General features: G+C 55.5%; 2 protein-coding genes across 2 annotated transcripts; one reads left to right on the top strand and one right to left on the bottom strand.

Annotated features, from left to right (window-relative positions):
• Positions 1-207: 207 nt before the first annotated feature.
• On the top strand, positions 208-22513 carry LIG1 (DNA ligase 1). Its single transcript, XM_034793224.1, has 27 exons — positions 208-328; positions 883-1030; positions 1785-1862; positions 1969-2161; positions 2665-2800; positions 4191-4289; positions 4995-5207; positions 5731-5854; positions 6370-6468; positions 7034-7090; positions 7181-7353; positions 8189-8355; positions 8939-9015; positions 9447-9538; positions 14330-14429; positions 16166-16251; positions 16841-16956; positions 17045-17140; positions 17343-17453; positions 17606-17677; positions 17824-17968; positions 18099-18181; positions 19336-19488; positions 20183-20236; positions 20698-20841; positions 21143-21235; positions 21952-22513. The coding sequence occupies exons 2-27, from the start codon at positions 1014-1016 to the stop codon at positions 22030-22032; spliced, it is 2859 nt and encodes a 952-aa protein (XP_034649115.1). The 5' UTR covers positions 208-328; positions 883-1013; the 3' UTR covers positions 22033-22513.
• On the bottom strand, positions 22460-24443 carry ATF5 (activating transcription factor 5). Its single transcript, XM_034793225.1, has 2 exons — positions 24131-24443; positions 22460-23701 (listed from the first exon to the last, which is right to left on the bottom strand). The coding sequence occupies exons 1-2, from the start codon at positions 24294-24296 to the stop codon at positions 22986-22988; spliced, it is 882 nt and encodes a 293-aa protein (XP_034649116.1). The 5' UTR covers positions 24297-24443; the 3' UTR covers positions 22460-22985.
• Between the last annotated feature and the right edge of the window lie 666 nt (positions 24444-25109).

The raw sequence follows: 25109 nt of genomic DNA, 5'->3' as shown, positions 1-25109 counted from the left end.
AAATTGGACGGGTGGGGGTTGGAGAGTGGCAGGAGTGAGGCTACATTTCCCACCATGCCCCTGGGTAGGTGAGACATTAGCAGGAGTGAGGCTGCATTTCCCAGCATGCCCCTGGGTCTATTTGGCGAGCCTGGAGATTCTTCTGCTACCAAGACTACATTTCCCAGCGGGCGTAGCGCGCTCGTTTTTGGATTGCGTGCGCAGCGCACGTCGGCTGTTGTGACGTCAGGAGCTCGGTGGCTGTCGGAACGCGACGGGTTGGATTTTCCCCGCGAAAGGGCGGTGGGAGGCGCGAGCCCCGGGTTGGAATTGGGCGTGAGACCCGCAGGTAGCCGCGCGCGCGCGCCGCGCGCCCCCTCCCCCGGCCGCTGGAGTGGGGACTGTTGGGGATAGAACGTTGAGGGCCAACGACCGCGCGCAGCGCCTGTGGGGCAGAAATGGCGGGAAAAGGGGCTGCTGCTCACCTGCCCCATCCCCTCTTCCAACGCCCCCTGCGCTTCTCTCTGCCAACTGCCCCTACCCCCCTCCTCCAGCCACCTGCTCCCCCGGCCATGCACCCACCCCTGGCCCTCAATCAGGCCACCTGCTCCCCCAGCCATCCCCACACCTGTCTCCCCCCACTGCCAGGCAGACTCCCAGTCTGGTCCAGGGAATCCAGTCTCCAGCAATGACCCTGGTGCTTCCCAGGGGGCAGCTGCCCCCTCTGCTCCGTGCCCTGGACCCTGGCTCGGGGCTGAGCAGCGGGAACTGGGCTCAGTGCCTAGGCAGGTGGTTTCACCTTCCTGTCAGTGCTGTAGACTAATGCTTGCCCGGCTCTGCCCCAGGTTCAGTTCTTGGGCCAGCTCGGGGGCCTCTCACCTCTGTCCCCTTTTCTGCCTGCAGCTGGAGCCGCCATGGTGGAGGGGCGCTGAGCGATCCCTGGTGCTTGGCTCACAAGGTCCCAGAGCAGCTGACGTGTCAGAAGGGCTTTGCATCTGCCTGGCCTGCAGCGACAGCTCCCCCCACCCCCCACGATGCAGCGCCCGATCACGTAAGTAATGCCCCCCCGGGGGGCTGGAGCCTCGGCACCCCCTTGCTGCCCCACTAGTGACAGGGGAGTGGTGAGAGAGCAGGGGATGGAGAGAGGCTGGTTGTTTCTTGCCAGCCCCCTGCCCTCGCACCTCCACCCCCGTGGCAGCAGAGCTCGCCTGTGCTTCCCTGCCCCCAGTGGCATGTCTCAGCCCACTGGGGAAGGCACAGGCCCTGCCTGCGCTGTTAGGTGCATTGCCTTTCAGAGCTGAGGCTGGTCCCTGGGTCTCCTGGCCTGTCTCTCTTGCTCTTATCCTGTGCTCAGCGCTGTGAGCACAAGTACTCGAGTGTCTCAGAGCGCCTGCCCTGCAGAGACTTCCTGCCCCCCAGAGCTCTGGCCACATGTGCCCCCTGCGAGGTTATAACATGGCTTGCAGCTAAGTGAAGCATAGACAAGAGCTGCTTCTCTGCATGTGTGGGGTGATGCAGTGAGCCCATGGGTGGGGCAATGCAGCAGTTGTTCTGGGTATTGCTGGAGCACTGCAGGCCCTTCTGTTGGACCTCCATGCAGTTAGAGAGCCTAGGGCTGCCAATGCAGGGCTTTCTCTCGTTGTACTGCAGCTTGTTACCTGGCTGACTAAATATATCAAGTGGCTGGTGGGAGCCTTGATGGGCTCCTGTGCTGGGCCAAAGGGATTTCCTTTCCTCAAGAGGCTGTCTAGTCTGCCTATGCAGGGGTGCTAGTCAGGCATTTCTGTCTCTGTTGCTTTGGCCAGGTCATTTTTCCAGCCCATGAAGGCAGTGAAGGAGGAGGAGAAGATCAGACTGCCAGCAGAAGAGGACTCAACCAGCCAGTGAGTTACTGCCAGGCTCCGTTACGCACCATGAGGGGCAGTTGGAGTGAGGTCTCGCTGGTGTTGGCTCCGGGGCCATCCTCTCTGACCCACAGCTTCGTTACAGGGTGTCAGAGGCAGCTGTGCCGCAGAGAAATGGCTTAAGCCTCTGTGTGGACTCCCCATTGAAATCCACTGCCAAGAGGCCCCTGCGTCGGGTCTTGGAGAGCGACAGTGACGAGGAGGAGGCTGTGCTGACAGCCCAAGCAGAGGTGGCTCCCATACAGGACAAAAGCTCAGAGAAAGCTAGCAGCAAGCAGGTATCCTCTGCGCACTCCCAGTCTCTCCCCCTGAACCCCCATGGTGCCCTTCACTTGGCCTGCACCAGCTCAATGCCTCATCCATGCCTTGCCTTAGTGCCCTTCACTCCAGTGAGGTTCTGGGCTCCCTCTTGTATGTGTCCCCTAATGGTAGTCCTGCAGTGTGTCCTGGGCAGAGTGCCTTCTGCTGGTGGGAGAGGTACATACAGTGCAGTGTCCTCTGTGCTGCTACAGAGACCTGTCTGTGTGTGCCCCCTCCCTCCACTTGGAGTTCTCCTGAAGGTGGCTATTGTGCCCCCTGTATCTCTCATAGGCCTCCTTGGAACCCCCACCCAAATTTCTTCCAGGAGCCTGTTGAAAGGGCCCATGCTGGCCCCTCTCTTGGGGCTGAGTGCTGCTCCCACCCCACTTTGCCCAGTGCTAGTGATACAGCCAGGTGGGTTGTGGTTTGTGTTCTATGTCTCTGTCCTGCCTGTAGCACTCTTGGGGGGGTTGTCTTTCAGGAGCCTATGCAAACTCCTCAGTCTGATCTCTCTGCGGATAGCCCCTCACCAAGCAGTAGCCACTCCGCTGGAGACAGCCCGGCCCTTTCTGACTCCCCTGCCATCGGCCATGCTGGCATCCCCAGACGCAGGACCGGTAAGGACCCTGCCCGGATGTGATCATGCCCTCACTCTCTTGCCTTGGGCACTCTTTCCAAGTGGCAGGCCTCTACCTGCACTCTCCCAGAGTGGGCCTCCATAGTTCAGCCCACTTTAGGATGGATCACCCGGCTACCAGGGCCTTATTTCCATTGTCAGGGGTCCTGAGCAGGTGTCTTAGGCCCCATGCAATCAGGCAGAATAATAGTCAGTTATAGATGACTCCTTGGTTCTTCTCCAAAGGCTCTGGGTAGGACAGCCACAGGAGACAGGCTGGATCAAATGGGTCACTGCTTCTGTGGGACAGAACGAGTGACCTTGTGCTGGTGCCGGGGCTCTGTCTCCACTCTCGGCCTGACTCTACACCAGCAAGGAGCCTTGCCTGCGTGCACCCGAATGGCCCATAGGGCTCCCCATGTTATTGCCCTGAGCAGCCCCTCTTTTGTGTCTCCTGTCACAGTGCCGGGCAACTGTGCCTGTATTCCTCCTTGTGGTCCAGCAAGGGCACTGACTCTAGGCTCCCAGCTCTCCAGCCATCGCTTTTCTTGGACAGAGACATGCATCTCTCTCCTGCCTGACCAGTGTTTTTCCAAGCTGCACATGATCCCTGCCTGCCCTGTGTTGTTCCCAGAAAATCAGTCTAACCAGTGTCTGTGTTCTGCTTGCTCTTCGAAGGCTATGAACAATATAATTGCCAGCAGTTAATATGTTGCGCTCTCCCTGGGCCATGCTTTGTTGATCTCTCCTCATTAAATCCCAGCCATGCTGCTCGTTTGCCTTTTCTTCCTTGAGCCCCGACAGAGACCTGCCCATGTGTGCGTTCACGGATGGGGTCCTGGTCTCCAGGAGATGTTTCTCTGGTTGCTGTTCTCCCTTCCTTTTGGCTTTCTGATGGCTTGGGCTTCTGTCTTTCTGAACTCTAAGTCTTGGGGAAGGTTGGAGCTGGTAGAACAATGTAGAGTGAGACGCAGTGTTGGTGCCTCTCTGCAGCACAACTGTGTTATGGCTGCCACGTTCACTCTGCCCACTAAATCACTCAGGCCTCAGCGTTCACGAGGGCCTGATCTTGGGTGCCAAGCTGTGCCCCATTCTCAGAGGGGCCAAGCACCCAAACTCCACTGAAGTCAGATGGAGAATTGAGGGTCACCTAAAGCCAGAGGGGCCTCTGGATGAGTTTGGCCTCACTGGGCGCTGTAGGTGACTGTGCTGGCCTGGCATGCTCTCTGTAACCCAGTGCTGCTCCTGCTTCTGCACCCTGCCACTTGTTCACCTCTGGACTCCGCACCCCCCCTTTTCCCACAACTTGTCCCGGTCCAAAGGCTTGGGGCAGGCTCCAGAGACCCCTCACAGTAGTTTGCAGGAAGCTGACTCTAACCTCTGCTCCTCAGCTCGCAAGCAGATCCCCAAACGCAAAATAGAGTTGCCAACTAGCAGGGAGAACAACAGGCATGAGGAGCCGAGTGCCAAGAGATGCCGGGAAGAGCAAGGTGAGAGTGTGCCAGCAGCTGCTCTGGGAATGCAGAGCCTCAGGCTTCCCTTCCCTGGATGTCTCCTGCTGCTTCCCAGAGGGTCCTGCTGCCAGTGACACCCCCAAGGGGATCTGTGTCTCCTGGCTGGGGGCTCATTTGCATGGCTTTTCCCTGGGCTGCACCCAGGCCTACGTGCACACCTGGGGTGCTCAAGACCTGAGTACTCCCCTGACTCAGGGGTCTGTATTGCATTACCATACCTGCAACCAGGAGGTGGCAGCAGTGAGCTTGCTGTAGGCATCCTGTGTAGAGCAGTGCACTGCTCCCAACCTTTCCAGACTACTATACCCCTTTCAGGAGTCTGATTTGTCTTGCATGCCCCCAAGTTTCACCTCACTTTAAAACTTCTTGCTTGCAAAATCAGACTTAGAAATACAAAAGTGTCCCAGAACATTATTACTGAAAAATGGCTTCCTTTCTCATTTTTACCATATAATTATAAAATCAACTGGAATACAAACATTATACTTACATTTCAGTGTATAGTATATAGAGCAGTATAAACAAGTCGTATGAAATTTTAGTTTGTACTGACTTTGCTAGTGTTTTTTATGTAGCCTGTTGTGAAACTAGGCAAATATCTAGATGAGTTGATGTACCCCCTGGGGGTCCCCCCCTGCACCCTGTGTGCCTGATCAGCTGTGGGCTTCTGTCCTGCTGCAGGCCCAGGAGATGAGGCAGGCAGGGGAGCAAAGGAAGAAGACGCCATGGAAATGCAAGAGGTGAAAGGTCAGCATTCGGAGATAGAACTGGCTGAAGTTAATGGCGCTTCAGAGGAGGGGGCTGTGAACAAGGGAGAAGAGGACCGCGCTGGAGGGGGAGCCCAGGAGAAGCCTGAGCCACCCAAGCCCAGCAGAGCCATCTCCAGCTTCTTTGGTGAGTGTGGGGGCATTGTAGCCCCGCTGGTTCAGGGACCCCTGGGCTGGGCTTGGGGAGCTGGTTTCCAGCATGAGGGATAATCCATTGCTTGTGTGGGGTCAGAATGTCCGCAACTGAGCTCTCCGATCTGGAGCTGCCACGTAGGAAACCACCTCATAAATGTAGCAAATGTGGCCAGCAAGGCTCAGCGCCACTGTTCTTGGCACTCTCCAGAGCAGTGCTGCGCCCAGCTGGAGGGTCACCTCCCAATAGGTGGGAGAGCAGTCCTGGCCCAGGACGGGCAGACCCAGGGAGGGGACGGGAAGCCATCCTGGCCCCCAGCATGGGTGGATTTGGGGGAGGGGCATGGGAGCTGGGTGGATCTGGAGATGGGTATGGAGAGCTGATGTGTGCAGATCCCAGGGAGGGAGGCCTCGCTTTAAAGGCAGTGGGGCTCCCCTGTGGGTATCTTGCAGGCAGGTGGGCCTGCTCTCCCCCAATGAATAAAGTGCTGTGTGTTGGCACCTTGCATCCCACATAGCCCCCAAGAAGGTGCCAGTGGCAAAGGCAGGGAAGGCAGATGAACGTGCAGCAGTGAAAATACCACCTGCCCCAACTGGCTCAGCCACAGTGAGCAGCAATGGGAGTGATGGCACAGCTGGCAGGTAGGGCGCTGTGGGCATGGAGCATCTCCTGTGCCTGGTGCTATGCCCCACCCACGCAGTGGGGGAACAAACACACTGTTGGCCAGTACCTGTGTGGGATGGCACTCCTAGTGGGGGCGGCAGCCTTTCCCTGGCCCCTGCCCCTCTTCCAGGAAAGCATGGCCCTTTTTGGGGATGGCAGGAGGCAGCGTCAGTTTAAGTCCTCCCCCCTGCGAGGTACAATTCCTGCAAGGGCAGCACATCCCAGCCAACATATGCCCTGGACTGCACCCAGGCCTACGTGCACACACAACTTCCTGTGACACTGCAGCTTCCCCCATGGGGGCATTAGTTTGACTGGGTGCCTGTCTCATCCACGTGATAATGGTGCCTGTTGCTACCTGTGCTGGGCTCCCCTCGCTGGGGGTGCTAGTGCAAGCAAATTGTTGGGAGACTCCCAGAAACACTAGTGCGGTGGGGCCTGTGTACTTGGCTTGGTGGCTTCCTATCTCTCTTTGGCTTTGTGATCCCTCCAGTTTCTCCAAGCCAGCTGTGCCACTGGACCCCGTGGAGTACAATCCTTCAAAGAGCAGCTATCACCCCGTCCAGGACGCCTGCTGGGGGCATGGTCAGAGGTGAGGGGGCCATGAAGAGGGCAGTGCTCCCTCCTTCATGCCACATCTGGTCCCAGAAGAGCAGCAGGGTGCTCTGCACTGGCAGTGGGGGAAAGCATCTCGCCTAAAATGCTTCATTGAGGAGTGATGGGGCGGGGGTGTGGGGGGGATTGGGCTGCCCTGGGGATTCATGTGTGAGATTCCCTAGGGCAGACAGAGCTGCAGTGTGAGTCTTAGGTGTGGAGCGTCGCGTCTGTTGGCCTGGCCCAAGGCTCTGAGTTTCAGTGGTATGCTTGCAGCTGAAGATACAGCAAGTTCCTTGAGAGGTGCGTGGGGGGGCTGCAGGACTAGGTGATGGGCCTAGGAACATCCAGTGAGCTGACAGGAGAGCAGGCAATAGAACCCAGGAGTCCTGGCTCCCAGCTGTCCCTGCTCCAACCACTAGAACCCATTCCCCTGCCAGGGTCAGGAATAGACCCCAGGAGTCGTGGATCCTGCCACGCTGCTCTCCCCACTAGCCTGTCGTCGCAGGGTGAGGAAATGTGCTGGGGTGGTGTTTCTGACAGACCTGTGTCTGTCTCTGCAGGGTCCCCTACCTGGCTGTGGCTCGGACATTTGAGCGAATCGAGGAGGTGTCTGCCCGGTAAGACCCTGTTGTGCTGCTTGCATCTGGACTGCTAGGTTGCGTTAGCGGTGGGTGACGCCCGTTCCTCATTCTGTGTGTGTGTTCCAGGCTGAAGAACATTGAGACCCTGAGCAACCTCTTCCGGTCAGTGATTGCCCTGTCACCATCTGACATTCTGCCCTGCATCTACCTCTGTCTGAACCGCCTGGGCCCTGCCTACAAGGGACTGGAGCTGGGCATCGGCGAGACCATTCTCATGAAGGCTGTTGCACAGGCAACAGGTAGGAACCAGGCAGGAGGCCCCTGGCTGTGCTATGGCCTTCATCCCTGCTGACTCTGGGTGTCGGGTGTGCCGCTCCCGGGCAGTGGGACCCTGGTCATGCTGCAGCTTTCTACCCACTTACAGGTGTGGTGGCGCTGGCATAGGGTGTGCCCACTTTGAGTTACCACAGTAGCCGATAGCGTCCAAGGGCCAAAGCTGTCTCCCTGTGACCAGTGAGCATTCCCCCTCCCAGAGTGCATGACTCCAGGTGCTGGTCTCTGTGTGTCTCCAGGCTTAGTCTCCCCTTGCAGTACTAGGGCTGAGCTGCCCAGATTTTCCCAGCATGCACTGGTACATGCACAGGTAGTACTGTAGTTGCAGATGCACTGACTTGAGTGTTGGGAGAGACACTGGTGTGTGTGACAGGTTTGGGGGTGTCACAGTCTGGGTGAGAAATCCCTGCTGTATTTGCAATTTGGACAAGCCAAGCTGCCACCCCAAATGGGGGAGCTGGCCCCAAAAGACAGGGCCCCAAGAGACTGCCCCCATCTCCTAGCACTGCCTGCCTAGCCAGGGTCTGGCCGTTGCCTGCTTTGGGCCCACCCAGAAGGAAATAGCCTTCAGCCCCCAGCAGCAGGGGGATCTGGGCCCTAAACCTCACAGTGCAATAGCTGATGTGCCCCTCCCTGGTGCCTGGGCACCCTGACTTGCACTGAGCAGCAGGCCCGCTCGTTTGGGGAATGGCAAAGGGGTGGGGGAAGCTGGTCAGGCCAGCCATGTCCTGGAGGCATTGTGGTGTGCTGGGTAAGCTACCAGCTTGGGAACCTCCCTCCCTCGCTCCCTGTTGCCTGCAGGCCGCCAGCTGGATCAGATCAAAGCCGAGGCCCAGGAGAAGGGGGATCTGGGTTTGGTAGCTGAGAGCAGCCGCAGCAACCAGCGCACCATGTTCACGCCACCCAAGCTGAGTGCTGCCGGAGTCTTCAGCAAGCTACAAGAGATTGCCAGGATGACAGGCAGTGCTGTGAGTGGGATGGGGCTGCTTGCACAGGTGGAGCTGGTGCGCTTGGCCCTGTCTGACCTGGCTCGGAGTCCCTCTGGCAGGGCTGTAGCCAGCTCGGCCCTGGGCATGCAGAGTGTTCAAGCTTTTCACAGCTACTGGCTGCCTAGAGAGGTTGGCCCCCAAGAGGGGTGGAGAAGTGCCCCAGGTGTTCCTGGCCCTGCCAAGGCCTCTGGCTCTGGGGCTGGCATGGCCACCTCTTGGCTGGCTCCTCGGGATAACAGGGCTTTCTGCGCCATTGCTCCCATGCTAGGGTGTTGGCCTGCAGCCCCCTGTAATAATCATGGAAGGGATGGTGTGGGGAGGGGGGGTTTACATTTATGATGCAGCCCTTCCCAAGGGCCTAAGCTACTGCATGGGGCCGGGTTGGCCTGGGGAGGAGGGTCTGGGGGCACAGGCAGTGGGAGTGGAGACCATGTGGGAGCAGAAGACAAGGCAGGGGGTGCAGCAGTCAGCCAGGCTGGTGGATGCTGTAGCCCCCTCCTGGCCCAGCGTGTTTGGCCCTGGCTTGGCTCAGCTGGGCTGTCTGTCCTCCCCCCACACACAGTCCATGAACAAGAAGATCGACATCATCAAAGGGCTGTTTGTGGCCTGCCGGCACTCGGAAGCTCGCTACATCACTCGGTGAGTCATGCTATCCCTCCTGCATCCCAGGGCCTGGCGAGGCCTGTCAGTATCACCATGCTGCTCCTCTGGCCAGAGCTGCTCTCCTGCTCCGCCATGGCTCTGCCAGAACCTTCCAGTCAAGCCCTGAGCTCTCCACAGTTCTGCTGCTGCCTCTCGATCCTGATCTGCAGCATGCTGCTATCCCAGCCAGGGGCTCTGCCCACCTGCAGCTCTGCCGGTGCCCCTCAATCCCACCTGCAGCCCCTTGCTGTCCCAGCCCTGGGCTTCGCACTCCCAGCCGAGCTCTGCTGGGGTCCTCAATCCTCATCCACAACCCACTGCTATCCCAGCTCTGGGCTCCACTCCACCCCCCTGCCAGCTCAGCCAGTGCCCCTCAATCCTGACCCACAGCCTTATGATGTCTCTCTGTCTTCCCTTGTGTATTCCAGGTCCCTGGGCGGGAAGCTTCGGATTGGGCTGGCAGAGCAGTCAGTGCTGTCAGCCATTGCCCATGCCGTGTCTCTTACTCCCCCAGGACAAGGTGAGTCCATGGGGCAGGGTGCTGTAGGGCTGGGTGCCCTGGTGGGAATTGTATGTGAATGGGAATTCACCGAAATATCGGGTCCACCTAGCTGAGAGCTAATAACAGCCAGACAGGGATAAGGAAGAGTTGCTTTATTCTGCAGAAGAAAGGAGAGCTTTGCACCTTAGTACAAAAACTTTGTCTTACACACATTTTACAGATCCTTTATACACATTCAGACAAAGGCCCTTGCCATGTTAACACTTGATTGGTGATTGCCAGACCCTGTACTTTTGCTATCTGGTCAGTGAAAACCAGCTTGGGACCAGCTCTAACTACCTTAAGGCCTTGAAAGGGAAGACAGTTGAAAAGTTCAGGCTATTGTATACTTGAGGTGTCTGCTTCCCCCTAATGGCCGCTGGCTGACATAACGGCTGCTAGTTGTTAAGGGGGGTCACTAGTAACTTTCACAGTCCCCCCCTTCAGGCCTGACAAACCCAAAAATTGTCAGGCCCGTTGCACAATTTGCGATTAAGCTGGAGGGAAAGATATTTAGAGCCAAGCGGTTCTGGAGAACCATTTGCCTTAGGGTTTTTTTGTGCGATTGCCAAGTTTACCAGGGCATCAGTGGTAGTTTAATTTTTTAGATGTTTTGGTGAATTACCCAATTTTACATGCATTTTTTTTTATGGACCTGGCGGGATTCGGTATGTGGGAGCCCACACCCCCCTAATCGGTTTATATGCTTGGAAGGAGCATTGAGACCGTTCGTACTTTTACCCAGAAAGTTTTTAAGTATGTTTTTATGGCCACAGATTAGATGGTACTTTTGATGTGTTTGTAAGGGCAGTGGGCCAAGCCTGAACATGCTAGATTTCACTGCAATGCTTTCCCAGGCTTAGTGATATTTAATACCATTTTTGTTAGCAACTTTTGGGTTATAGAACTAAGGGCGGAGATAACATGTAATTTACCAATTCCAGCCTGTACCTGGGTTAGCTGTGCCCCAGAAATAAGGCTAGTGGTTTTTTTTAGTTGCCCCAATTTTGTATTATGTTTTTGGCTTTTAAAAATATTTTAAACTGCTGCTGCACTATTGGCCCCATCCCAAAGGGATTCGGTTAAGGTTTTTTGTTTGTTTGTTTTTTTAGAAGAAATAACCTAAGCCCTTTGTTGTGCTAATTTAATGGCAGCCCCCTGTGAGCAATTTGGGTATGTAGAGGTGATTTGGAAACTGGATAAGGGTAATGAAAAATTAACAGTTTTTAGTGTAGTGTTACATTTTTTTTTTTTGGATGTAGTACTATACCACATTCCCAAGCATGGGTCCCACAAGTTTTTTTTTTTTTTTTTTTTGCCAGTGTATAATTTTTTGTTCTTTTACCAGGGTTAATTTTTAATGTTTTTTGTAGGCAGGAATTCCTGGACTTTGGTGGTTTTAATGGAGCAAGTGTTGTTGGTTTTTTTTGAAACAGTTATGGTTTTGCATTATACAGGGGAGAGGTTACCAGCACATTACCCTGTAATGGTTGTGCTTTTTTTTAGAAAAATTTAAAGGCACAGTAGGTCTGTCAGTGGACAAGGGAGAGGTTACTAGCATTTTACCTTGTCTTTTTTTCCTTTTTCCTGCTGTCCAGAAGGCACAGCAGAGCTAGAGGGAGAAATAGGCTTATTAGTTGGCAAGTTTTTCCAAGGTGGAGGGGTCTTTTTACAGTGAGAAGCATGGGTCCAGGTAGGCAGTCCTTGGCACTTTACAGCGGTGTTGGTGGTTAACAGCACTTGGAAAGGGCCTTTCCAGCATGGAGCCAAAGCAGTCTTTTGTTGGTGGATTTTTACATAGACTTAGTCTCCTTGTTTCAATGAACGGCAGGGCTGCTAGGGTCTTTGGGTAGCACTTCTTTTATCTGTGAGAAAAGAAACCTAACACACTTTATTAATGCCTGGCAGTGTTTTGCAGATTTTATAGTTGCTTGGGCACGTTTAGGCCCCCTTTTCTTGGCTGTTAGCCGAGTCTTAGCTGTGGGCAGTGTCCTTGGATGGGGCCAGCATCTTATTTTTGGACTGAGCTTGCTAGCTATTTTTTTTAGTTAACTTGTTTTTTGTTTTTGGCTTTTTTTAACCTACTGTCAAGGCTCCTTCCCCACTCTGAACTTTAGGGTACAGATGTGGGGGCCTGCATGAAAACTTCTAAGCTTAACTATCAGCTTAGATCTGGTCCACTGCCACCACTCCCAAATTGCTAATTCCCTTCCCTGGGTAGCCTTCACCAATTCCCTGGTGAATACAGATCCAAACCTCTTGGATCTTAAAACAAGGAGAAAATTAACCATCCCCCTCCTTTCTCCCACCAACTCCTGGTGGATCAAGATCCAACCCCCTTGGACCTAAAAACAAGGAAAAATCAATCAGGTTGTTTAAAAGAAGGCTTTTAATTAAAGAAAAAGGTAAAAATCATCTCTGTAAAAACAGGATGGAAAATAACTTTACAGGGTAATCAAACTTAAAGAGCCCAGAGGAATCCCCCCCCCTAAGCCTTAGGTTCAAAGTTACAGCAAACAGAGGTAAACACCCTAGTAAAAGGTACATTTACAAGTTGAGAAAACAAAGATAAAACTAACATGCCTTGCCTTGCTGTTTACTTACAAGTTTGAAATATGAGAGACTTGTTCAGAAAGATTTGGAGAGCCTGGATTGATGTCTGGTCCCTCTCAGTCCTAAGAGTGAACTCTCCCCAAACAAAGAGCACAAACAAAAGCCTTCCCCCCCACCAAGATTTGATATCACCTTTGGGTCAGGTGTCAGCCAGGTTATCTGAGCTTCTTAACCCTTTACAGGTAAAAGGATTTTGGAGTCTCTGGCCAGGAGGGATTTTATAGTATTGTACACAGGAGGGTTGTTACTCTTCCCTTTATAGCTATGACACCTACAAAGGAAATTTTTACTTTTTACTTATACACCTTTTCCCAACAATGAACACATACACATTGCCATTATACAGTACATTAGTTTTATTACTTAATGTATGCCACGTACACCCTTTTAGTAAAATAACTTTATTACGGAGCTTTGGAACAACAAACCAGGACAAGCACACACACTTTTGAAGAGTCCACTTGGTACAACCTTTGGTGTTTAATAGCTTTCTTTCCTTCCCCAGCCCTCTGGCTAGAAATTTGAGGTAGCCAGAAGGATCCCATGGGCAATATAGGGAATGGGTTAACCTTTTATGTTCTTGCTTTTAAAGACTGTTGGTATGCAAATTTTAACAATAATTTTGGCCATAGAACACAAAAATAATTCCTATTGTGCCAGTAAATGCATGGTACGTTGAATGCTATTCAACTGGCATCCATTTTCTCTGATGATTTGAAAGACAAAAGAACAGAGGTTACCCCTTCTGGGCAGTTAGTTATTGCTTAAAATATTTTTTTTTTATATACACATACTTTTGTTGATTTTAGACAAAACAGAGGAATTACCCCATATTTCCTTTTATTTGTTTTATAGGCAGCCCAGGTTTTAGTGGCTTTTACCTTATTAGTTAGAAAATTGCACTAATACAGACACTTTTTGGCTTGCTTTTAGATTTAAAGCTATTTACAGCTTAAAGATTCTTACTTAAAAAGGGACACAGTTAACTTTTTTAGACTTTTGATTGCCTTTTACTTTTAACTTTTGCTTTTAAACACACAGTAATTTGAAAAAGACAACACAACCTATATTGGTAGGTTTGCATTTTTTTTTACCTTTACTACAATATACACTGCACATTTCTGGGGAAAATGCACATTTTCTCCACAATTTAATTTTTACAACACTAGCCACATTAATTTTTACACAAGGTGTAACTTTTTTTTTTTTTTTTGAACACCGAGTAAAGGCCATTTACTTAACATATAATTCAATGGACTATTTTAGAGGGTTTTACCAGAGACCCACCCATTAGCCTGCTGACACTTTAACAGAGAATTACACAGAGAACAGAGGGAATTATGGCCTAATAGGATTTTACTCCAGGAATTTTTACTAATACTGACCGCTACAGGAGACAGGACAGAAGGATCCCAATTTGATCTTAGAGCTTCATCGCACGCAATGGCTTTTACTTTGAGGAATTACGAATGAGAGGCTTAGTTCCGTCCACACACCTAACGCCCAAATGTATAAGACAGAAATTTATTAACCGGTTAACCAGAACAGAACCAGACTAGAACCAGATAGTGTTTTTTTATTCTATTAGGACTCACCTTATCGGAACACATACCCCAGGGGCCGCGGTGAAGCAGAGGAAAGGGGGGAAACACCCCGTTGGTGCCGTTTTCAGTTTGCCGCAGCCGTCTGGAGTTCAATGTCCGAGCTAGGAGGGTCCTGGCGGAGTCGCCAGAAACTGTCACCAAAATATCGGGTCCACCTAGCTGAGCGCTAATTACAGCCAGACAGGGATAAGGAAGAGTTGCTTTATTCTGCAGAAGAAAGGAGAGCTTTGCACCTTAGTACAAAAACTTTGTCTTACACACATTTTACAGATCTTTTATGCACATTCAGACAAAGGCCCTTGCCATGTTAACACTTGACTGGTGGTTGCCAGACCCTGTACTTTTGCTACTAGTCAGTGAAAACCGGCTTGGGACCAGCTCTAACTACCTTAAGGCCTTAAAAAAACAAAAACAAAAAACAGTTAAGTTCAGGCTACTGTATACTTGAGGTGTCTGCTTCCCCCTAATGGCTGCTGGCTGACATAACGGCTGCTAGCTGTTAAGGGGGGTCACTAATGACTTTCACAGGAAGTAACGTGTGCTTCTCTTGCAGGGTTTCCCCCAGAGGTGCTGGATGCTGGCCAGGGCAAATCTGCAGAGGCACGCAAAGCCTGGCTGGAGGAGCAGACTCAGATCCTCAAGCAGACATTCTGGTGAGTGCTGCCTTTTCCCATACCAGGGTGGGGGCAGAGCCACAGCCATGCAGAGTTCCTTATGCTAGGGCAGCTGTCAGAGCATGACCAGCAAGACCCCCAGCCTTCCATCTCCATCCTCAGGACTCCCCAGAGGTGGGGATAGGGGCTGGTATCATGCCCTGGGGATGGCATGCAGGGCTGGGGGTCTGGCTGTCTGCGGGTTCTGCTGCTCTTGGGGCATTGAGTAGGTCAGCATGGCCTTGCTTGGAGAACTAGTCTGTATCACCAGCACTGTTGGTGTGGGGGCTGTAGCAGAGCAATGTCCTCCTGCCCTTGCAGTGCTGTGTAAGATCTGTTGTCTCGGGGCTCAGGTGAGGATCAGTCCCCCTTTCTCCCCAAGATTGGCAGCCACATGCTGTCATCCCGCTCTGATCCCTGCCAGCTGGTTCCCCAGGGCAAAGGCAGTGCCCAAAGAGCAGCATTCTTCCATCTCAGTATTGCTTTGGGCTGACAAATCCTTTTGAATCCCTCCTGGAAGCTGGGCTCTTCCTGGGGTGGCAGGTGATGGGCATGGGATCCACACACATCCTTGGCTGGTAGGGTCTGTTCCAGGGAGTGCCAGCTGGTGTCTGAATTCCCTCCAGAAGTGCTAAGTGCACCGTCTCCTCTGGCTTTCAGTGCTGAGGGGTGCTTGGCCACACATGGGACTCTCTCTGGGGTTGTATCCTGCCGCATCATGCTCCCAGCTCCTTTTAGAATACCTTTAGCTCCTGTGTAATTGGCAGCTCACGCACCACTCTGATCATCTGTATGTGCAAACTGCTCTCTCCTGTGGCTCTTTTACCATCCCCCAGTGGGTCTGTCCTTGTGAGGGGAGACCAGTGCTGCTTTGCAAAAGGGGCTCATTGTGAGCTTGCTATATGAAACGCACCCTGTTGGGGACTTGAATCCACTCACTGTCGAGAGGTTACGCTCTGCTCCAGTGCCGCTGTGTGTTCATTCTCCTGTGTTACCAACTGGAACTTCATTTCATCCATTCAGAGAAACCCCACGGTGAGCCCTGCTCCATAGCCTCCTCCCTGGGAGCTTCTCCCCTGCACCTGCCTTGCAGTGTAGTTTGTGTTTGTTACCTGGCTGCTTTGAGTGGCATGCAGTACTTCTGCAAAGTGCTTCCTTGGTGTGCTGACTGACCTCTCTGGATGCCTTTGCATTGGGGGTAGTTGCTTCCACAAACAAACCTGGTCTCCGCTGTTCATTTTCTCTTGTTTTCTTTTTCTCCATGCAGAATTACTTGCACTCGAGCTTGCTACCTGGCTGTTAGGGGAGCACAGATAAATTGGTCCCCAGCTAGCCTGATTCCCAGGAGTTAGCATTCTCACCTTGCTCTACAGCACAGAGCCTGGCAGCTGGGTCCTGTTGGAGAAAACAGGCCTCTGTGATGCTCCAGGAGAGAGAGCTACAAAGCAGGGAGTCTTCAGAAATGCATGAGCCTGGTGGCCTATCCCAGAAGGGCTGCCCCGGGCTGTCGCAATTGAGGGCTGCCTCACAGTGGTGCCCAAGGGCAGCGCCGGGGCGGTGGGTGAGATAAGGGAAGCTGTCAGAAGCACTATAACCAAGCCATCCAGAGAGCTCTGTTGACCCCAGCTCTGGTGGGCTGGGGCTGTGTGAGGTCCTGGTGCTTCCCCATGGGACAGAGTGCGGGGAGTGAGCGCACTGGAGATTGGCAGGAGGCCTCATCTGTGTTTGTGTTTCAGTGAGTTGCCTAGCTATGACATCATAGTTCCCATCCTGCTGGAGCATGGAGTGGAGAGCCTGCCACAGCACTGCAAGATCACCCCAGGTACCGTCAGCTCCCTGGCACCAGAGGCCCCCATCTGGCGCCTCCTGCACCATGGCATAGCCCCCCTTCCCATCTGCACCCTTCCTTGTATGTAATGGGCCTGTTTCGATTGTACTCTGGGGCAGGGCCAGGCACTATGATAGTGTGCAGTGCCCATTTGGATTGGGGAGGGGCTGGGTCAGAGTCAGTGTGTACTCTGGGGCAGCACGCAGTTGGCATGTGGGGGGCGAGTCAGACAGACTGCTGTGGGGCAGTGCCCAGTGTTGTGCTGTGGGGGAGCAGGACAGACAGACTGTGCTGTGGGGCAGGGCCTGGCATGATGTGTATGTGCAGGGCCCACCTGGCATGGGGGGATGGGGTCAGGCAGACTGCTGTGGGGCAGTGCCCAGTGCGGTGGTGATTGTCTGCAGGGCCCACTTGGAATGGGGAGAGAGGGGGTGGGGTCGGACACTGTGCTGTGGGGCAGTGCCCATCCTGTGATGTGTGTGCAGTGCCTGGTGCAGGGGGTCTGGCTCCTGGCCACGGCCCCTGGATGCTGCTGCCATCCACGTGCTGATGATCCTGATGCCCCTGTGTGTGGCCTCCCTAGGGATCCCGCTGAAGCCCATGCTGGCCCAGCCCACCAAGGGCATTGGGGAGGTGCTGAAGCGCTTTGAGGAGGCTGCCTTCACCTGCGAGTACAAGTATGATGGGGAGCGAGCCCAGGTAACAATGCCATACCCGGAAACCATGGGGGGATCCCCCCTCCCCCCGCAGCCTCCACTGTGTCTCATTGTGCCCCTTCCCTGCCCAGATCCACATCCTGGAGAATGGGGATGTGCACATCTACAGCCGCAACCAGGAGGACAACACCTCCAAATACCCTGACATCATCAGCCGCATCCCCAAGGTAAGGGAGTGGAGGCATACAGTGCTGGGGGGTGCCGACGGGCAGGAACACTTAAAGGGTGGGTGTTGTTCTCCTCCCTCCCCTCCCCTGAGCAGCAGGAAACGGAAGGCGGTGGGGCAGGGATACAGGCTGGGGGCTGCAGTGCTATTGGCACCGTGAGCCAGCCCTCTGTCCTTCCATGCATTGACACCCCCCTGTGCAGGTGAAGAAGGGCAGCGTGCGGTCATGTATCCTGGATGCTGAGGCCGTGGCCTGGGACCCCGAGAAGAGGCAGATTCAACCCTTCCAGGTCCTGACCACGCGGAAACGCAAGGTGAGGGGCAGTTCCTGCGGAGAGGGGCGTGGGGCTGGTCCCTGGGTGGGCAGGTGAGTGGGGCTGGTGGCACAGAGTGGGCGGGGGAAGAGAGCAGGCTCACGAGGAGGACAAAGCAGGGCAGTAACTCCTGCTGCTGGCTGTTTCCTCAGGATGTGGAAGCTGCTGAGATCAAAGTGCAGGTGTGTCTGTATGCCTTCGACATTCTGTACCTCAATGGGGAGGTGAGTGTCCTGCCTCTGCTCCCTAATCCCCTTGGCCTCACCCCTACTGTCTGCACCTCACCGCAACCCCCCACATGCTATCTGCCCCATCCCTCATGTCCCCTCACTTGCCTGTGACCGAGCACGGTGGCCCTCTGTCCCTGCAGTCCCTAGTGAAGGAGCCATTCTCCAGGCGCCGTCAGCTGCTGCATGAGTCTTTTGTGGAGACAGAGGGGGAGTTAATGTTTGCCACCTCCATGGACACCTGCAGCCTGGACGAGATCTCTGAATTTCTTGACCAGTCCATCAAAGGTGAGCTGGAGGGGGTGGGGATGCACTGCCCTGCCTGTTAGGGAGAATGGATTAAGCACTGGCAATGGGTGAGGGGAGATGGGGCACAACACTCTGCCTGCCAGGCCTTGGTAACCAGCCTCTCTTGCAGACTCCTGCGAGGGCCTCATGGTCAAGACCCTGGAGGTGGATGCCACGTACGAGATCGCTAAGAGATCCCACAAGTGGCTGAAGGTGAGAAAGCCCTGGCTGGTGGAGTGGGGACCACATGTCCCAGTTCGCTGGCAGTCAAGTCAGTGGCACACAGCACAGGAAGCTCTTAGTGTAACAGAGAGAGGAAAGCTCAAGTAGAGCCCATTTTGGTCAGCCCTAAGCCCAGCCAAGCTGAGGTGAACGACCTTTTCAGGCTCTGTCTTTTCCATAGTAAGTTCCCAGGAGAGAGCAAGAGAAGCTTCTTCCAGAGCCCACACTTATCCCTGCTGGTCACCTCCTAGTCTCCTGCTGAGCTTGTCAATCTAGGAGTCACTAGAGCTGAGCCTCCTGTCCTTCCACGCATTGACACCTCTCCCACCCTGTGCAGGTGAAGAAGGGCTCGTTAGGCTGATGCGGTTAAGGCAGGTCAGTTTCTCAGCCAGTGGCAAACAAGGGAGTGATGTGCCAACATCATATCCGACCACCATAGGCAACCCTAACCCAATGGATCAGGTACCCATTTTGCAGCTGGGTGAACCGGAGGTGGGCTTTCAGAGTGAGATTGAGTGCGACTCAAACCTTCAGGTTTGTAGTTGAGCACCTTAACCACTCAGCCACCACCCCTCTATTGCTACTCCACTGGGGTTTCTGGCACTGGGGAGGAGACATGCTGTTCCAGATGGGGAGGGGGGCTCCAAGAAGCTCTGGCAGTGGGAAGGGGACAGGCTATCCCACAATGTGGATGGGGGGCATTGCTCTGACTCGGCAGTGGGGAGAGGCGTCGGAGTGGGTTGGCGGCAGCTAACCATATTCTGGGCGCCTGGATGCTGCCCGGTGCCAAGGCACATCCATCTAGGACAATGACAGCAGGACAAGGAGCCCCAGCTCTGGGGACACGAGTTGGCATCAACTGAGAGATCCACATCCTGCCTCCTTCAGTTGCACTTGATCCAGCTAGAGTTCCCTCTCCCATGATGTAGGGACAGCAAACTATCATTGCATGGAAGTGGCTTTGCGTTATGCTGCTGCCCTGGGGCTGCATGGGAGCTGTTGACCCCTGGAAGAGAGTTCCGTTCCCCACCCTTTTGAACCAGCCAGTCCCTGCACCTGTGGCTGGATTGGAGCAGGCAGCCCTTAGAGGAGAAAGGCCCTGTGTCCCACATATGCTGTTGCTGAGGCTGGCTCTCCTGTTGCAGCTGAAGAAGGATTACCTGGAAGGTGTTGGTGACACTCTGGACTTGGTGGTGATTGGTGCCTATCTGGGCAAGGGCAAGCGAGTAGGCATGTATGGCGGCTTCCTGTTGGCCTGCTATGATGAGGAGAGTGAGGAGTACCAGAGCATCTGCAAGGTAGGGAGCGTGGGCTCCTCGCACAGGACTGGGAGCCTTCAGGCTGGGATTGCCACGGGGCCCCTGGGAGTTGGGGCACAGAACGGCGTGGGAGCCCATGGATGGGGCTGTGATTTGGGATTACACTAAGCACTCTTGGTGAGAATGCAGAGCAGCCCTGCCCTCTCTAGTGCCCCCTTCTGGGCTGCTGCCTGTGGGCAGGAGCAGGGGAAGGAAACCAGCTCCCTTCCTGGGTTAGGGGGATGTTAGCAGTTGGGGGATGGCTGTTGGGTGCAGTGCATCAAGCCCATCTGAGGGCAGTGGAACAGGCCAGAGGGAAGAGAATGGCTCTCATGGCAGGGGGAACCCCAGTGGGCCAAGAGTGGGAGAGGTGGGTATGCCAGGGAGAGTAAGGGTGAGCATGCTGGGGCTGGGAGGTGGGAGTGGAGGTGAGCAGGCTGGGGATGAGTGGGCTTGGAGGAGGGGTTTGTGCAGGAGGTGCAAGTGAGCATGTTGAGGGGGAATGAGAGTGTGGGGTTGTGCAGGGGGCAATGGCAGAGGTAAGCAGGCTTGGGGAGAGGAGGGTCATGCGCAGGGGCGGTGGTGAGCAGCCTTGGCAGAAGGGGGTCATGTGCAGTGGTGTGACAGGGGTGAGCAGGCCAGGTTGTTGGGGAGGGCTGTTACTATAACAGTAATGCCCTGTTCTCTCCACCAGATTGGGACTGGATTCACAGAAGAGAGCCTGGAGAAGCATTACAGCTTCCTGAAGGTAGGGGACTTGGCCCAGAGCTAGCTTGCAGGGCTGTTCACAGGGAACTCCCCTATTGCTAGCTCAGCCCAGCTGCTGGGTGCTGTTGAGGGGCATGAACTTTGCCCTCTTGAGCCCTGGCTCCCTGCCCTGAGCCTGCTTCTCAGAACCCCCAGCTGGTTGCTAGAGGTAACTCCCAGGCTTTGGGAAGCTCTTTAACCCCTCTGCATGCAGTGAGAGACTGGTTGAGTGCCTCTAGCCAAATCAGTGGCAGAGCCCTGGGTGGAACCCAGTTCTGGCTCCCAGCCCCCTGCTCTAACCATCAGACTTCACTCCCCTCCCAGAGCTGGGGCTAGAACCCAGGAGTCCTGGCTCCCAGGGTCTCTTGCAGTTGTGTAGCAGCTGTTTTGGAGTGTGCCTGGAGTTAGATGTGCACCTCTGGCAAACAGCTGGGCCTGTAACCCTTCCCTTCTGACTGGCAGGACCATGTGCTAGAGAAGCCACGGCCCTATTACCGCTGGGACAGCAGCACTGAACCCAACCACTGGCTGGCGGCTGTGCAGGTGTGGGAAGTGAAGTGTGCTGACCTGTCCATCTCGCCTGTGCACAAGGCAGCTATAGGCCTGGTGAGTCTGGGGCAGGGCCTGTAGTGGGAGGAGGGTGAGGCCAGAGCAGAACTTGCAATCAGCCTGCAGTATGGGACCAGCCTTGGGCCTTCCCTAATGGACCATCTGGGGCTGCTGTCCCTGCATTGCGAGGAGTGGAACCCCTCATCATTAATCCTGGACTGCTGGCCCAGTCAGTTCACAGCTCCCCTGTGACCCTGGGCTCTACCCTTTCCCTCACAGCTTGGGAGCATCCTCCCAACCTTCCCCCAGGTGCCCAGCTGGCCCCATCCATGTCTCACAGGCCCTTTCTGGCCCTCAGGTGGATGAGGAGAAGGGCATCTCCCTGCGCTTTCCCCGGTTCCTGCGCGTGCGTGATGACAAGAAGCCTGAGGAAGCCACCACCAGTTCCCAGGTAGCACATGGGGCAGGGGTGGGACAAGTGGCTTAAGTCTGCAGAGTGCCTTCCTCTCTCCTCAGCTGGACTTGAGGCTACAGCTCTGCTGGGAACTAGTGCCAGAGGCCTGTGCCCAGGGCAGCCCTAGACTGGCATGCACATTGCACACAGGAGGATGCCTATCACCTTTTCCTTCACCATCAGTGCCTGGGCGTGACCTCCAGGACAAAGGCTGGGCTCAGCAGAAATTGCTCATTGTGCAGTGTTGACTGACACTGTGCTAGGGGTGCTTTGCTACAGGGAGCAGGGGGCACAGTAAGGGGCATGAGCCCCTCAGTGTTGGCTCTAATGCTCCAGCATGGCACTAAGGGGCTCTTTCCAAGATGGTAAGCCGATGGCCTCACAGCACTTTAGCCCAGTCAGTGGGCTGATCCCAGCATCCTGGCTAAATCCCTCCTATGGCCAGGCTGTTGTGCCTACTGCAGGCAGGGGGCTGTCCCTCCCAACAGCAGGGCACATCGCTCAGCTCGGCATGGGCCTATAGGTTGTTACTGGCCTTGTCTCTGGGGGCAGCAGGACCGGGCTGAGCTTCTGTGGTGAGATGATGGGCACAGTTCCACATGAGCATCTTCCCCTATGTGGGGGCAGCAGTGGAGATGAAGCCTATCAGAGTTAGGCCCACCTCCTTCTCCAAGCCATGTGGTTGGCAGCTTCCATCCCTCTCTTGGCTGCAGGTGGCTGAGCTCTACAGGCAGCAGCAGCAGATTCAGAACCAGCAGCCTGCAGAGAAAGCTGAGGAGGAGGACTTCTACTAGTGCTGGTGTGGGGAGCCCAGGAGGGGGTAGGAGACCCCTGTGGCTGCCAGGAGGATGAGTGAGTGCCATAGACTCCCTGCCTCCTTCTCTGCCCTTGGAGCCAAGGCCCAGAGCTCTTGTTGTCCTTCCCTAGGTGCACGGAGTCCCTGGAGGGAAGGGAAATGTTGGCCTAAGGCAGCGGCATCTGTTCAGTTGTAATGAGCATTGTTGTATACAATAAACCTTCATCTCTTTCTTAGCACCCAGCCTTTGTGCAGGGAAAGCCAGGTGAGGACACTATCAGCCCTGTGATGCAATGGAAGAGCTCTGCTTCTAGCAGTGATGGCAGAAGTGGGGTGGGGAAGCTTACTCCCTTGAGGCTGAGTGCAGTGGGAGCCCCAACCCCCAAGGAAGAGGGGGTGCTCTCACACACAGTGCACAGCCTGAATGCAGGAATAGTCTTTATTGGCTTTTATGCTCTATAAAGAAAGCTACAGAAAAATCTATACAAGTGGTTTTGTACATGACTCTGCCTGTCTCACATGCACCCTCACTGTATCTCCCCAGCACCCCTACCCCACACCTTTCCTACACATCCCTTCTCTGCCACAGCAGCACCCCTCTCCTGCCATTGTTTCACTCCAGCCCCCTTCCCCCAACATCCCTCCCTGGAGGCAGGGCAGGCTGGCACAGGCAATGTTGGTGCTTGGAGAGCTGACATGCCTGGCAGCCTGGTCTCCCTCACAGGTCAGTGCCACCCAGCCTTCCCCACATCTAGACACTGCTTCTCTAACCCAGACAGAGCATTGTCTAACTCACTATCCCCTGTACCCCCCTCTACTGCATTAAGGTGTATTGTGCTCCATGCCTGGAGGCCAGGCCTGAAGCTCTGTATCTGTCAGAGCCCCTCCCCCCTTTGACTTGCAGGTCATGCTCTAGACCTGGGGTGGAGTTTGGGCTAGGTGACCCTTGCCCTAGCTGGCCCGGAGCCTCTGGCTCCGGGCCTTGTAGACTTCAATGAGCAGGTCCTTGACATACTGGATCTCTCGCTCAATGGAGTCTGCCTTCTCCTTGAGCTCACGGTTCCTGGCCTCCAGGCCCTGGCACTCATCATCCAGTGCCTCGTACTCAGCCCGCTTCCGCTGCCGGTACCGCAGTGCTGCTGTTTTGTTCTGGTCCCGCTTCTTTTGCTTACGGTCCCCCTTTTGTTGGGGCAAGGCTGGCCCACAGGGGGCTGCTGGCTGCTCCAAGGGGCTTGGCCTGCTGCGCTTGGCTGCTGGGCTACTGGCACACTCCTCCAGCAGGCCCTGGCCAGGGCACTCCCCAGGTACCCCTGCCCCATACAGGCTGAGGAGCTCCAGGCAGCCCGAGTCAAGGGTCTGCAGTGGTGTGGGATTGTCAGAGCCGAAGGGTGGGAAGGATCCTGCTGGCCCGCTCTCATCCCCGAAGGGGAAGGGGAAGGCAGGCTGGTGCGAAGGTGGTGTGCTGGGGGCCACCTGGTCTAAGCCCAGCCCAGGGGACAGCGACTCCTCCAGGAAGTAGTCCTCCATCTGCTCCAGCTCTTTCTTCAGGAGGGAGGCCATGGCCTCCAGGTCGGGCAGCGGGGGTGAGGGCAGCGATGGGTCCCCCGACTCCATCAGGAGAGAGGAGAAGTCCACCCTCTCCGTCATCCAGTCTGAGAAGCCATCGCCTGTGTGGAGAGAGCAGGCTGCATGGGGGAGCCTTGTCAGGAACAGAGCAACACCAAGCATGCTGCCCCCCCTTGGAATGAAGGGAACCTGGCTGCAGCTGGCCTGGAGAAGGGAGGGCTAGGTAGGCAGGCAAGTACTGGGCCTAGGCAAGCCCCCTTAGGCTTTACAGCTTGCCTTCTGCTGACCTGACCTCAGCCTCACCTAGGAGCCAAGTGCCCCATTGGCATTGAGACACCTGAGCAAACATCCTAACCCCTCAGCAACCCCATCTCCATCAATGGGGAAGGGCTGGGATCTCCCAGCCTGGCATATGGGAGGGTTCTAATGTCCTAATGAGGCATCCATGAGGCAAACTCACTGGAGGCAGCACACTCAGTATCCCCCATCTCCCCCCACCCCAGTACTTCCCACTCCTGCCAGTACTATACCTGCCAGCATCATTGCTTCTGTGCCATGGGCATAGCGCCCATCCGTGGCCCCTGGCATGGACTCATAGTGGCCAGGGATCTTGAGGAACTCGGCCCTCCAGGAGAGGGCACTAGCTGGGAGCGGAGTCTTCTCCAGGTCCAGGGACAGCACTGCCAGCATTGACATGGTAGGGCAGGTGCGGGTTCACACAGGCCACAGCGCAATAGAGCAGGGGGCCAGAGTGTGATGGGCAGGGGCCGTGATTCCTGCTGGCAAGAATGGTGGCAGGTAAGGAGATGGGGGCAGAGCAGGAAGACCTGTGGGGGAGAGAAGAGAGAGTGAGCAGGGTCCCTGGCAGGGGGGAGGGCACCCCTACACCCACGGCAGGGCTCAATCCTTCCCATCTTCTGCACAGCAGCACCCCATAACAGCAAAGGGACAACCCTGGCTCGCTTCCCTCCACTCATCAAACCACATCGGCCTGCCCGGGCTGGGGACGCAGCTCCCCCCCTTCGCACAGGCTCAAGCCCCCCCAGGGCTAGGATACCGCGGGTCAGCCCGCCCCGTCCGCTCTACCCGTGGGGTGGGGAGGAGCGAGTCCATGGGGAGACACCGCCAGGCTGCAGCGTGATCCCAGCAGCGCCCCCCCGTGGGAGCCAACCAGCCCCGACGCCCCGGAGACACCCTGCGTGCATTGGCCGTGCTACAGTGCGCGCGCCCCCGGGGGTCCCGGCCCCACCAGAGCCCCTGTGCCCACCGCGGGGCTGTATGCGGGCACGCGCCCCCCCAGGCACCGTATGCGAGCGGGGGGGCTATACGCGGGCACGCGCCCCCCCCCCCCCCCGGGTCCCCGGGCCCACCGCGGGACTATAGGCGGGCACACTCCCCTGCCCCCCGGGGACCCTATGCGACCGCGGGGCTGTACGCGGGCACGCGCCCTCGCCCCCCCCCGGTGTCCCCGTCCCCCCCGGGGCGGTGTGCGCGCGCGCCCCCCCCCCC

The sequence above is a fragment of the Trachemys scripta genome, chromosome 16 (assembly GCF_013100865.1).
Source record: "Trachemys scripta elegans isolate TJP31775 chromosome 16, CAS_Tse_1.0, whole genome shotgun sequence".
Taxonomy (NCBI): domain Eukaryota; kingdom Metazoa; phylum Chordata; order Testudines; family Emydidae; genus Trachemys; species Trachemys scripta.
This window is presented reverse-complemented; position numbering and strand designations above follow the sequence as displayed.